This window comes from Acyrthosiphon pisum, chromosome A1 (assembly GCF_005508785.2).
Source record: "Acyrthosiphon pisum isolate AL4f chromosome A1, pea_aphid_22Mar2018_4r6ur, whole genome shotgun sequence".
Lineage (NCBI taxonomy): Eukaryota > Metazoa > Arthropoda > Insecta > Hemiptera > Aphididae > Acyrthosiphon > Acyrthosiphon pisum.
The window spans coordinates 135860970-135875095 of record NC_042494.1 but is presented as its reverse complement, the minus strand read 5'-3'; the positions used below and the strand labels follow the sequence as shown (position 1 = coordinate 135875095).

The 14126-nt window shown below is 29.4% G+C and overlaps 1 protein-coding gene across 3 annotated transcripts in view; it reads left to right on the top strand.

The window, feature by feature from the left end:
- Window positions 1–14126, top strand: part of LOC100163144 (putative inorganic phosphate cotransporter) — an 88470-nt gene that overhangs the window by 67168 nt on the left and 7176 nt on the right. For all 3 annotated transcript variants that reach the window (XM_001951841.5, XM_029488403.1, XM_003243869.4), the window contains 3 exons: window positions 2345–2494; window positions 2782–2914; window positions 12693–12934. In XM_001951841.5, the coding sequence (XP_001951876.2) occupies window positions 2345–2494; window positions 2782–2914; window positions 12693–12934 (525 nt within the window). The remainder of the gene's footprint in view (window positions 1–2344; window positions 2495–2781; window positions 2915–12692; window positions 12935–14126) is intronic.

The window sequence follows — 14126 nt, the reverse complement described above, 5'->3', positions numbered from 1 at the left end:
ACAAAACCAACTACCGTTGGCAGTTTGATGGGCTAAAAGGAAGTTCGGAGCGCGTTGAATTATGCTGAAGAGTAATTGATTGAAACAATATACCTACCCGCAAAACGCTATTATTTTGAATATTGATAAATTGTCGAGGGTTTTTAAACAAATTAGTAAGGTACGTTCAGAATAGGAAATAATGTAACGCGTAAATGGCGCGTCCGTGTGTTAACGTTTATATAATATAATTCAAGTCTATTTATTTTATCCGTTATATAGGTAATTGTCTATGATAATTTATGTACAAATAAAACGTAAAAAATCTCATCCGACTAAATATTCCAAATATTTTCTCACTACGCTTTAAATATCTAATTCGCAAGTGTCTCAATTTTTTTTTTACTCGCTTAATGTTACACATTTTTAAAATATGATAAACCCTTACATCAACAAAAAATTACTTTTAATATCACGTTTAAGTATGAAGTTTCCTCTCTGAGTGTTTCTCTTCATCGTAACTCACAGGGTCTATATATTATATAAACACTCCGACAGATCCAACGGTAAGAGAAACACCTCCATTCATTATTTATTTATGCTCCCGAGTATCAACTTGGGCGCAGGCGGCAGAGGGTTAAATTTATCAACGTCCTGGATAACGATATTGTTTATGTTTTTCTCGGGTTATGATTTTTTTTCTTTCATTTTTAGCTTCTATGCGGTTTTATCATATTGTTAATTTTTTATCTTTGCTTGTAATTTAATTTCCCAAATTCGCCGTGTCCCGACATCGCGGAGGAGTCTCGGCTATAATGAATCTAAAAACAGATATCCTGAATTAAATATACTTTAATCTGATACAATTTTTTACACGATTCAGCCAGTTACCTTGCTTTGGGTTTCCACTAATTGTTTATTCAATTGTTTTCAAGCAATCAACCTTTTTGGTATTGATTTTATGGTTGATTATAATTTATAATGTATGGATTGAAATAAAACTTTTAAGCTATCGTTATTTTTCACATTTAATTGTACAATCTCTCACATTACGAGTGGCGTGAAAACATTTTTCGTATAAGATTATTATGGACGATGTTTTACAGAAAAAAAGTCTTCACGAGCTATACGATGTGACTCGTTAAACGAACAAATACATTTCAAAGTATTATTGTACAATATATACAAAAATAAAAAAGATAATTTTATAAATTATGTACTTGCAGTTATATGTTTTAATAGATTAAAATAATATGTTCATTGAAAGAGAAAGCTATGTAACTATAAAAATGTTTACTTAAATTGGAAAATACCTTTAGTAATAACTTTTTATGAAGAGAAATATTAATGGAAAAAGTTATACGCTTCATCGTTAAAGAGAAATTATAAACTATTTACATTTTATCGTATTTATAATTTCAATATTTCTCATGATATCTGTATAATTAACATTTTATTTGCATTTAATACAATTTGTTATTTATTTTTCGCTTTGTAATTTACTATTATGCATAATTTTTTAACATAAAATATATCTTTGAGACTGTTTATTTATCCAGAAATTTGTTATTCAAAGTTATGTACAGTTTTAATTAAACTATTAATTGGTATATATTATTATACGTATATTACATGTATAAAAAGTGCAGCTTAAAAGGAAAACCAAATAAAAAATTATAATTTATTCTTCAAATAAATACTACTATATTCCTGGGGTATATATATATATATATATATTATGTTCCGTAAAATTATATTATACAACTTAGTATCTGGAAATAACAACTGTTCGTATATTATAAACGTTTACTAGACAAATTCAAAAGTATTTTTTGGTTTTCGCATATTATTATTATTATATTATAACAACCTAATGTTAGTTATTAAAGAAGCACGTATATAATACCCACCACAGAAAAACAAATACATTCACGGGTGACCCGAGTTCATAATATTATATTAGGTATACGACTGTAGATACTCTCGGAGGTATATTATTAAAATATTATGAATTATTATGACAATATATTACACCTACACGAAATACATCGAATTGTTTTATTTTACCCGTCTATAATTTAAAAACATAAAAACAAAACCGTTCTTGCTTAGCGAGACTATATATGCACAGGCAATAATATGGTCGGGCGCGAGTGTACGGTATTATTATTGTATTTCGTATGTAATAATAATAATATGCAATCGGAATGGGACGTCTCTCGGGCGATGGGTTTTTTGGCCGATCGGTACGACGCGGGCTACGATAGCTGTACATATAATAATAATAATAATAATATGTTATTGTTCGGCGGGACTTTCAGAAACGCAATCTCCTTTCTCTGAACTCGTTGTTTTTATTTTCCAGTCTCCCCCCGTGCCGTGGAGAAGCATATTAAAGTCGGCTCCGTTCTGGGCCATATTGGTCGCTCACATGGGTCAAAATTACGGATACGAAACGCTCATGACCGAGCTGCCGACTTTCATGAAACAAGTGTTGCACTTCAATATAAAAGCTGTAAGTATATATAATATGAAACTTTAATAATACTATTTTATATAATATAATAATAGGTTATCTACGTATACATTGTGTACGTACTGCACTAAATATAACGTTATATATATATATACATAATACCACGAGACACGACAGCTATATTGTATGTCAGTGGACGGGAGGGAGGGAGGCTTATTTATTTTATGATCGTGTTTTTTTTTTTTTATTGATTTACCTGTACCTATATTTTATACTATACCACTCCGGTAGTCGATAACAATTACCATGCGTTTGTTGTTTGTCAGAACGGAACGTACTCATCACTGCCGTACCTCGCCATGTGGGTGTTCTCAATGGTGGCCAGCCATATAGCCGACATGATGATCTCCTCGGAGAGGTTCACGCACACTGTCACGCGCAAAATCGTCAACTCTATCGGTAAGGATCGCACAATAATAATATAATATTTACCTATACCCATGGGTGCATCATTGTATGTTTGACTCGTCCGGTCAAGGATGCTTTATAATATTACGTGACTTATGATATTGTCATGCGCCTGGTATATACTATATGGTTATAATAACGATATAGGGTCATAGGGGTATCTATAACTAGTGATATTAATATGCGACGTCGGACTGGCGTGCAGATGGCGGGCGGAATGTTTGAATATTATATTGACCTTTTAGATATCCACCGTGTAACGTGCAATGGGTTAGGTACACATTATAATGCGTCTACTATGTAGGTTGTAACTAATTTAATTGGCCGAGTTTTTGCGGCGAATTGCGTTTTACAACTTCTTCGAAGCGATTTTGCACTAAATAAATAAACTAATAAGGCAACCTCTGGTAAACGCTCGGAAAGAGTGTTCCGCCAATGTTGTAATATGTTTGTAAAGTGCGTACCGTATCGAGAAGGCTTGGTAAAGAACAATCCTTTTAAAGCCTTTGAAGTCTAAGCTCATCAAATTATATTATAATGCACGCGTGTGGAGCATTCTCCTTGTTAAGCACATAGAAAAAGTTTAAACGAAAAAATATTATATTATAGTTGCAGGAAAAAAGAGACATTTTGATATACCGTCTTCTTTGCGTTTAATTTATTTAGGTACTATAGGTTGATAAAAAATTCACAAATCCCAGTAAAAAATTTTTTCCGAGTAAGAAATTCTAAAATATTGATACATAATCGACAAACGTTAACAATTGTATGATACATTAATTGTCCACAGTATAGTCGTTTCCCGGTACGTATAAATTTATACTAAAATAATAAAAATTCAACATATAATAATATATTACCTATAGTATTATATTCGTGTATCCGATTTTATATTTCAATGATCGAAAATCGAGTAAAAGTTTTTATCAGCGTTACTGTCTATATTATACAGGATGGTTCACCAAGCATGCTCACCGCTATTTTTTCATAACAAGTTAATTCAAATAATTATTTTTGCAATTGTTACACATATGTGATATATAGGTATATAGATACTATTTACTTAATATTATCATATTTTCAAATATTTAGTATCTTTTTATACAATCTACCTATATAGAGTGACGATATGCACTTCGTTTTTTTTCCTTCAAATAAGAACCATAACCATTTTGACTGTACATCGTTAAGTTGATGCTGCTTTCAGAAACGTTGTTGAATCAAAATCAACGCGTGTTTAGCGAGTCACTCTGTATACAATATACATAATAATATTTATACCTTATTACCTATTTCATACTATAACGTGCGTGTACTTTCGTACTACCGACGTAAGACCTATATAAAGAAAGTATATTATTTTGAGATATTATTATTTCGACTTGCGGCCATATATGCGTACGTGCATACCATATTCAAGTAGGCGAATGCAAATATATGGTTTCGTAAAAAAAAAAAAAGTCATGCATTTAAGGTATCATTATCGCCGTTCCGTGACATATTGTAGTTATCTAACGATGCGTCTATAAATGTCATTTTTCTACTCACAGACACGCCTTTATACACCCAATCCACGCCCGAATTGTTAGGTATTTAAAATGGTTTACGTAAAAAACAACAGATATTATAATTAATATTTTGACAATAATTGTTTAACAATTTAAATTTTATACGCTTTACAACGCGATTCCAGGTAAATTACTTTGACAAAGTAATTATACCTGCTTACATACCCATAAACTGACAGGGAATTTATTTTGTTCCCCGAAGATAAATAAGATTTACACTACATTTTTTCGTAGATAAAAAAAAATGGTTTCCTGGCTGACTAATTTATTTAAAAAAAAATAATATCAAATCACGGCGGGATCGAATTATTATTGTGTGGAATGTGGTCTTGTGCGTTTTAGTTTTTGTGGATAAAATATACGGTATCACAATGATTTATTGTGGCTTGAAGTCGCATGGTAGAAAACGAATATTAGCTGTGTAAAACAACAGGAAAAAGGAATCCATATCGAAATGATTAAATAAATTGAGGACTTGCCTACCTACCTAATTGTATTTTTTTTATAAATATACAAGTTTACGTTTAGGGTTAACGGTTTGTTTCCAGCACAATATTTTGAGTTAAGATTTCGAAAAAAAATATTACTATAGTTGAAAACGAATATATTATAATAGTTGACCATGCACAATATTATTCAAAATAAGCCTTGTCCAATGGTAGTCCTTCAGTGGCGTCAAAAAGAATACCTATCTAACTGCAGTTGTTGGTAATCTTGACAGCAATTTCAAAATGTTGATTATAATAGTGCAGCCCGAGAGAAATCACTAATGGAGAATACAGAAAAAAAAATGACTTCACATTAAAAGATGGGCTTAAATAAATATATACTTTTATTATGTTGAATTGTCGTCATAGGTATACGATCTATATACATAGTTGATAATACTAGAATAATACAGTATGAAAAAGGAACAATGATAAAACATAAATACAAGGGATATTTTGTCCCACTGCATGATATTATATTAAATGTGTAATACGAAAAGTTACATAATTTTCCGGCAAAATATGCACTCGCATTATCATTTGAACAGTTATTTGATGAATGTATTCGTTTGTGCAGAAAAACATTATTATATTTACTTCAAAAACGAAAAATTATCATAACACATCATATTATTATTCATTTGTAACAATATTGATAAATAATTTATGTGTCAATTTTTTTTTTTACTGAACGAAACGCGTGGTTGGAATTTCCCTCGATGATAACGTTATTTCAATCAATTTTTTTCTCGTATTACTTCTAGAGATATGAAGTTTAATACAAGAAATATATAACCACAATAGAGATTTATAACCTTGATGTCTTAAAGTTTGAAAAGCATTCAAATTGTCGACAGGGTTCAAGTTTATAAATTAATCCGGGTCTACTATTGTGCTGGCTGGTAACTGAGGTTTATTAATTTATCTATAATATAATATATATAACGACTATGACGTACATTATATAATACTCCGTTTTTAAGATTATCTCAGGACAACATACGTTCTGAGATATTCCATTTTTATCCTATTATTATTATATATTTTAATATTTTATGTGTCGGTGTACGGAAACGTAATATTTATAGACATTTTTTAATAGACATATTCATAAATCATAAACCATAATATGTGTATAGTTAGCATACATAACATTATTTATTTTTAACTAATAAAACATAACAATTCGTTCCTATTAACAACTCGGTGATTTAACTGAGTCTGAATATATTTAACTAAATTATAATTGAATAATATTATAATAACGACATATGACGACCAATTTGTCATAAACCCAAAAATAATGATTCATCTTTTCAATTTAAATTGTTCAGTTTAGCATGATTCACTGCATTCCATTTTTCGTGCGTAATGTCTCCAAAAATGAAGTTATTATATTTATTATTTATATCCGTTTGGTATGCTTTCTTTTTTGTTATCAGAAAATTGCAGAGTATGAAATATTATACTTTGCATTGCGTGTTATTCTATTACACATATTATATACATTATACGATGCACACATAACATTATTAATTTATTCAGTATTTCAGTTTAATTAATGCACAATATTCAAACACAAGACTGTTTCTGAGGCGTTAGATTAATTAATAGTTGTTTGTTTAAGGGTATTAGGTTTATTTGTTTGTCTTTAGACCAAATATTCTCTATTATTCTCTGTTTTCTTTCTTTCAAACACAAAAATGATTATCACACTTGTAATAATTAATCCTACCACGACCGGCGAACTGGAAATTAAAATATTTACAAACCATCACAAATAAAAAAACATATTTTAATGTCTTTTTTTTTTAAATAAAACAAACAAAATAACCGTCAACACAGATATTAAACAAATTATTTAAGATGGTATAAGTACCGTCATTTTTTAGTCTTATCAATTAAAGTATAATAATACACTGTATATAGTGTCATATTTTATCCAATAATAAATTGAAACCAATAATTAATAATATACTTTAACTATTTTCTATTAAAGTCTTTACTATACAATGACAATATTATTAACTCATTATTTTAATTTTAATTGATTTAAAATTAGTTTTATTCATCCAGAAAACATATTCAATAAAACATTTATGGGTACCAGGTATGTATTGTTTAGAATAAACTACGTATAAACCATTATTATATTCATACACATTAGCGTGCTCAAGGGGGGTTGAAATTAATATACATAACTTACATACAATTTTTAAAATAATTTAATGGGAACAAATCTAGTTTAGCGCCCACACGAATTTTTCAATTTTTTTTTCAAAAACCTATGTGTTACTACAACGAGTTAAGAACGGTGTTAAAACAATTAATTGCTCGAAATCATTAGTTTTTAAGTTATAGCCTTAAAAAGTTCACGATTTTCGGTGTTTTACGCGTTTGTAAACAAAGTAATATTTTACCGCGGGTTTGGAACTTTTCTGTATTACTGAACAACTTTTCTTTTCAATTTTTTTATTTTAACTTACATGTGTAGTAAATCATCCTGAAAACGATGGGAAGTCTGAATTTTGCGGTCAGACTTATTTTAAAATTAGTTAATTGAAATTGTTAGTATTTTCATATACAACCAGCGGCGTGGTCACATTGATCGCTTTGCTCGGACAATTAAAATCAAAAACATCCCTTGACTTCTTATGTAAAACCACCATGTGTGGGTGACAGAATTTATATTTATACCATCATTTTTAAAACGTTAAATTACCTAAGTTTCGAAAAAAAAAATGTTAATAAATTATAAGCGTGGTAAACTTATAATAACACTGAAAATCGTGAACTTCGTAAGGCTTGTACCATAAAAACTAATGATTTCTGGCAATTAACTTTTGCATCATCGTTTTTAACAGGTTACATATTATGTTTCAGAAAAAAAAATTGAAAAATTTACGTGAACACCAAATTTGATTTATACCTCTAAATTTAACAAATATTTTGTTTGAAAAAAATGTTAAACCATTCCCCTCCCAAAATTCCTGAGTACGCTACTGATAAGACATAAAAATATAATCTACAGCTCACACTAAAATTTTCAACATTTGATGCAAACGTCCAAGTCAGTTTTTATACATTTTATTTTATTTATCCATTGTTATGACATAAATATGAGTATTAGATACATAATGAACAAAGAGATTATCTACCTTCTAAAAGCAAAGCTTGTGTTGAAGGTAGAGAGCAACAATTTATTTACAAATATGAATTAAAAAATAATATAAATACAAATAAAATAGAAAATAATACCTAATAGAATAATTACTTGTAAACATATAATATATGACTATCTGAAGTACAATAATAACCAGTTATTAATAGTTATTTTAACATTTTTATATTCGTTAATTATATTATTTTTAATAATGACAGGCATTGAATCAAAATAAGTAGAAATCAGGTAATCCGCGAATTTTTTACCAAAACATTTTTGAAATAAATAGATGAATTCAAAATTATATTTGTTTACTGGCATAAGTTTTATTATATTGGAAATATACCTAATTATTTCACTCTCATTATCCAAAATAATTTGTTTTAATTAAATCATTTCATCTCATCAATATTTCGGGTAAGTTACTTGACTTTGTTTGATGACTTGTAGCATTCGATAAAAGGTCCTGAGTGGGGAGTCATTTTCTGACAATGAATAAATCAAATTTTTACTATCTATAAAAAAATAGAATCTTATTAAAAAAATATGGACTGATGATTTTCAAGATTTAAATAAATCAAATCAACTAAAAAGTAATTAAATTCTTAATGGCGTGGTGTCGTGCCTGATTTTCAAATAATAAATCTTTTCGCAACGTCCAAATTTTAATTTTTGTCGTTGTAATTTATCCATCTTATTTATTTCCATAGTTATATTTCTTTTTATCTAAATAAAAAATGGTTTAAAAATGTTTAGAACATTTAGGCATTTTTTTTTATTATTATTAATTATTCTCAAAAAACCACTGTAATCAAAAAGAAAAAACTTATAATTTATATTTACATTTGTAATTGAGATGAAAATAATAACTAATTAAGTGCATACTATTACTCGCCATTACCTCTACAAGATTTTTAAATTAAGACGAAGATTATAAAATATAAACAGTAAACATTATTGCATAAGAAACCGCTGTATCTTGGACTAATATTTGCACTCTATACGGGCTGATCGATCAGCCATTTCCACGTATCACCACATTTCCTTTAAAAATTAGTTCATCGATATTATGATTTTTAGGATTCTAAGTGTCATTAAGGACAATATTTTTTAATATTTAGGATGTTAGCCAATTTTTAGGAGAGTCTAATAAACTTTTTTTTCAAATAAAACCATACATTTTATCGTGTATTGTTTATCAGATAGTTTTTCTGAAAACATTGACGCATACCAATCGAAATTTTTTAACATAGTTTCCTAGTTATTGCATTCTAGTACTGTTAATAATGGCCCATAATAACAGGCTGAGAGGATATGTGGATTATGACAGTTTGAAAATTATAGTAGGTACTCAATATTAATATTTAATTAAATATTGTATAATTTGTAAAAAATGTCCGAGTATCGAAGTATAATAAGAACTGGACTAAATGTTACATATATTTTATATTCTATAAATATTAATAAGAACTAAATTATTATTGTTATCGTATAAGTTTGATAATTTAGAAACTGTTTATTCGAATTTCGAATTAGATGCGTCAAAATGTACATGCAAAATATTTGATTAACAATTTACAATAAAAAGGATTGTCTCTATTTGAAATAAAAAATAGTGTTAGCCGTTAGGTATTCATAAAATGGTATAAAAAAACTAACTATATAAAAACATGATACAACCAACAAATGTGCGTACCTAATTACCAAAAATGTTTAAAATAACATACTTAAAAAAATGAATTATTAAACGATAAAATGACCATTTGAGCAAATCACCCTGATAAAAATATATCATATATCGCCTAAAAACCTCGGTTAGACGATGACATTCCGATTGCAATACGAAAAGACATCAATCTTAAATAGGATATTTAGATGATACTTAATACTATTAAGCTGGACAATTCCACACAAGTGTCAAAAAATTCTATAATGGACACAACAGCGTGTTAAGCAAAAAAAAGAAAAACCAATAAATATTTTCATGGGAAATTCGATAATCTATACTATTATATAAAAAGAAAAGATTTGATTGTTTGTAACGAATAAACTCAAAAACTACTGGACCGATTTCAAAAAATTCTCTAACCCATGTAAAATATTTTTCTAATTTAATTTTTGAATTTGTTATTCAAAGTCTAAGTTTGACATTTAGTTCAAACTATGTTGTTTAAAACGTGTAATAATCGGCTATCACGAACTAAATGAATATTGTTGATTATGATAAAATATCGGAAAAAAATCATACAATATCATACGATTCGTTTTTAATATAGGTAATCTCTAAACTATTATAGTATTGGGATTATTTTATTAAAAATTAAATTATATTCTTAAACTTATCATTAGACATTATAATGACTAATAAGTTAACCACTACAATATATACGATTATATTATTTTTTTTTTTGTTACCTACTCAAATGTCTTAGTTTTAAATACACATTATATAAGTTTCTGATAATGATTAGTTGATAACGATTAGTAAACATAAAAGCATTATATTATAATTACTGTTAACTGTTTAGCGTCAAGTCAAAAAAATAATTAAAAAATATATATTTGTATTTTGTTTACTTAACGTATAGGTATTAGGTACAACATATTGAAAGTAGATATTCTAAGTAATTAATTTGGTTCAAAGTCCATGGTATGGTTAAGTGGAAAAAATACAATTTATTAAGTAGCTTTTGAATTTGTATCTCATTATATATCGTTTTAGATTCTGAGCGGAGCAAAGGAGCTAGTTATTTACAATGGTGTTTATTTTTTTTTGTCCTGTATACAAAATGTCTACCTGATTTCAACATAAAGTATTTTGTCTTTTAGCAAATTGGCTCAAGATGGTAGATTTTTAGAGGTTATTTTTCGATTTTCTCAATAATTATTTAATTCCAAGAGAAAAACCACTGAAAAAATACAAAAAACCGCTAAATATAGGATTTTAATATCTTACGCATTGTTTATCACCATAGAAACAAAAAAAAATAATAATATTATATGATTAATTCAACTTACGAGCCATAATGAATAAAACTAATATTATAAAATATCTTGACCGACAAACCAACTCCCCTCAGAATCGTTTTTCTTATAATAATAATACAATGATATTATATCATTGAATTCAAGTTTAATACAATACATTATACATTGACCCATTTGTAACCTACTGTACAGTAGAGCGACATCCTCTTACCCACTTTTTATATAATCTATATCTATATATATAAAAATGGTGTGAAATATTTTTAGTAATTAATCAATTGAGAACAGCTAGGCAAATTTTGATTAAATGTTTGTGAGTGTTTGAGTGGTTTCTTGGATGGTTTAGATTCAAAATTTGACCCAGTAAGTCCAATCCGAGGATGTGCTCAACGTTGGAAATTTTTGTTTATAAATGGTTATGCATCAAATCGAATTTTCACACATTGCCTACAAAGGTGGCTGAGTTGCACTTATAGCCGCTGATTGGCGTGTCTGCAATCCAACGCAGGTGGATTTCCTACTTGATAATAATATATGGTATCGCACATTGTTTGCGATCTGACATAATCGGATTGCCTGCCTACCAGGGTGTCCGAGTTGCACTTACTGAAATGAGTTACACCCAAAAAGAGTTTTTACGGGCAATGAAATGCGCGGGATCAGCTAGTTTTTAATAAATTCGTTTCACATCATGTGCACAATATTATAGCATTTTATGTAAGACACGCTATAAAGTGGGAAAACCATGGTGTCATTTTAAAGGGCTAACATCATACCGTTGACGATGACGACGACACGGCGATGGGTTAAAATAAAAAAATAAAATAAAGTAGGGAGTTATATATAATATCATATATTATTATAACAGCAGCAGTCGCCGCCGAGGTTATAATATCGTTAGCGACACGTTCAAAAAGCTAATTTCCGATCGGAGGTCGCTTTAATGATTTCCGATTACGGAGAGAAATTCGACGGCGAGCCATCTGCTACTCTTTTGCTGCTGCTTAACAGAATAAACACATTGTTCGACGACGGGTATAGAAACTGTGGAGTGATTGTACAACAGATAATATTATGTATAGCATAATATATTATATATTGTAGTATGTAAGGGGTTTCCGTCGATGTCGCCGAAATCTGTAATGTGTACCTACTAACCTACTATCCATATGCACATTATATATAATATATGACACCAATGGTTATTATCATTATTATTATCAGCATCAGGCCCGACTCGAGTGTTTGAACACACTTAGGCAAACTATGCGTCGCTTCACCTACACCCCTATTTTTAGTTTTACGAAAATCAAAAATGTAAATTTCACCATCAAAAACGCTGTCCTAGGCGATCGACATTCCAATAATTACCGACGTAATTGTTATTATTATTATTATTGACGCATACCTACTTATGTTATAATATGACGTTTATCGTCAATACAGTAAACGAGTGGGTCGTCTTGAAATGAGCCCCGTGGAAGGACGCTAATGTAGTTGCAATAATAATGATCGGTTCGAACTATTTGTTAATTTTTTCCTACCCCGTCCTCTGTTTCCAGGTCAATTTGGTCCAGCGATAGCGCTGATCGCCGCGTCCTACACGGGCTGCGACCCGTACCTGACTGTGGCTATACTGACCGTAGGTGTGGGTCTCAACGGCGCCATTTACTCGGGATTCAAAGTCAACCATCTGGACATATCGCCGCGGTTCGCCGGAATATTGATGAGCCTGACCAATTGTCTGGCCAACTTGGCCGGTCTGCTGGCCCCGATCGTCGCCGGCTACGTTATTGACAAAAGGGTAAGTGGAAAATTGTACTGTGTGTAACGATGATGGCAGCTAGTTTGCATACGGCGTCATTACGTATTGTATTAGTTAAGGCTGCAAAATATGCAATGCAGTATGCACCATAAAATATTTTAGGGGAAAAAATGGCAAAAACTGAATAAAAAAAATAAATAAAAAAGTTATGGGTATTGCAACTGTAGGTGGCCATGTTTAAACATAATGTTTTCAGTTTTGTCTACTATTGACTTTTTGTATTGCATTTACGCTTATAATATTATACTAATTACTAGTAAAATAAATTGTAGGAATTATAAAATGTAGAAAATAAAAGTTTAAAATTTAAATGATTTGTTACACAAATAACGACTGCAATGATAACATTAGAATGAGGAATGAATAAGTTGATATTTTGCGACGATTTCACATCCCTAATTATGACTCTTACATTGTTCCTTCTGATCGCCACTATTCATACCACTTGAATTCTCGTAATGATATATCAAGGAAACTTCAACCTCAAAATCCGTTAACTCCGAGGCCGAGGCTGCGGATCTCGTTCTCTTTTCAGTTGGGTTTTAGAGCCATTGATTTATTCGTTTAATTTGTTTTTAACTTCTTTGCCTTTGTGGCTTTACCCGATGGCCGAACACAAGCTTAAAAAATAATGGTGGCCTTTGGTGGCCTGGATATACGCGCATACCTACACGGAGGAAAATATATTTTTCAACTAATTACTGTATAGTTTCAGTAGGAAAACAACGTTTTAATTAAAAAGGTCTTTTTGTTTTTAACAAAAATTAATATTCACCAGAGAAATACAAAAAATATACAAAATTTTACCTTGTATAATATTATTTCGTCTCAGTATAAAATATAATACCTTCTTATTAGCTGATTCTTGTTGGTTTTTTTTCTTAGCATATTACATTTAATTTTTTGTTTCATTTAAAAAAAATGCAATTTAAGTCATATTACAATAATACATTATGCCTAGCTACATTAAAATGATAAATTAAATTTTTCTCTTGCAATGAACCATAAAGGACTAATATAGTTACACACAGAACCTTGGCATTTTAAAGCGATTGTAAATCATCGCATTAGTATAAAATATCATCAATAATCATGATGAGTGGCTTATAAAATAATGAAATAAAAAAAAAAAAAAAATAATTAAGGTTTACTATTTTACTATTATATCATT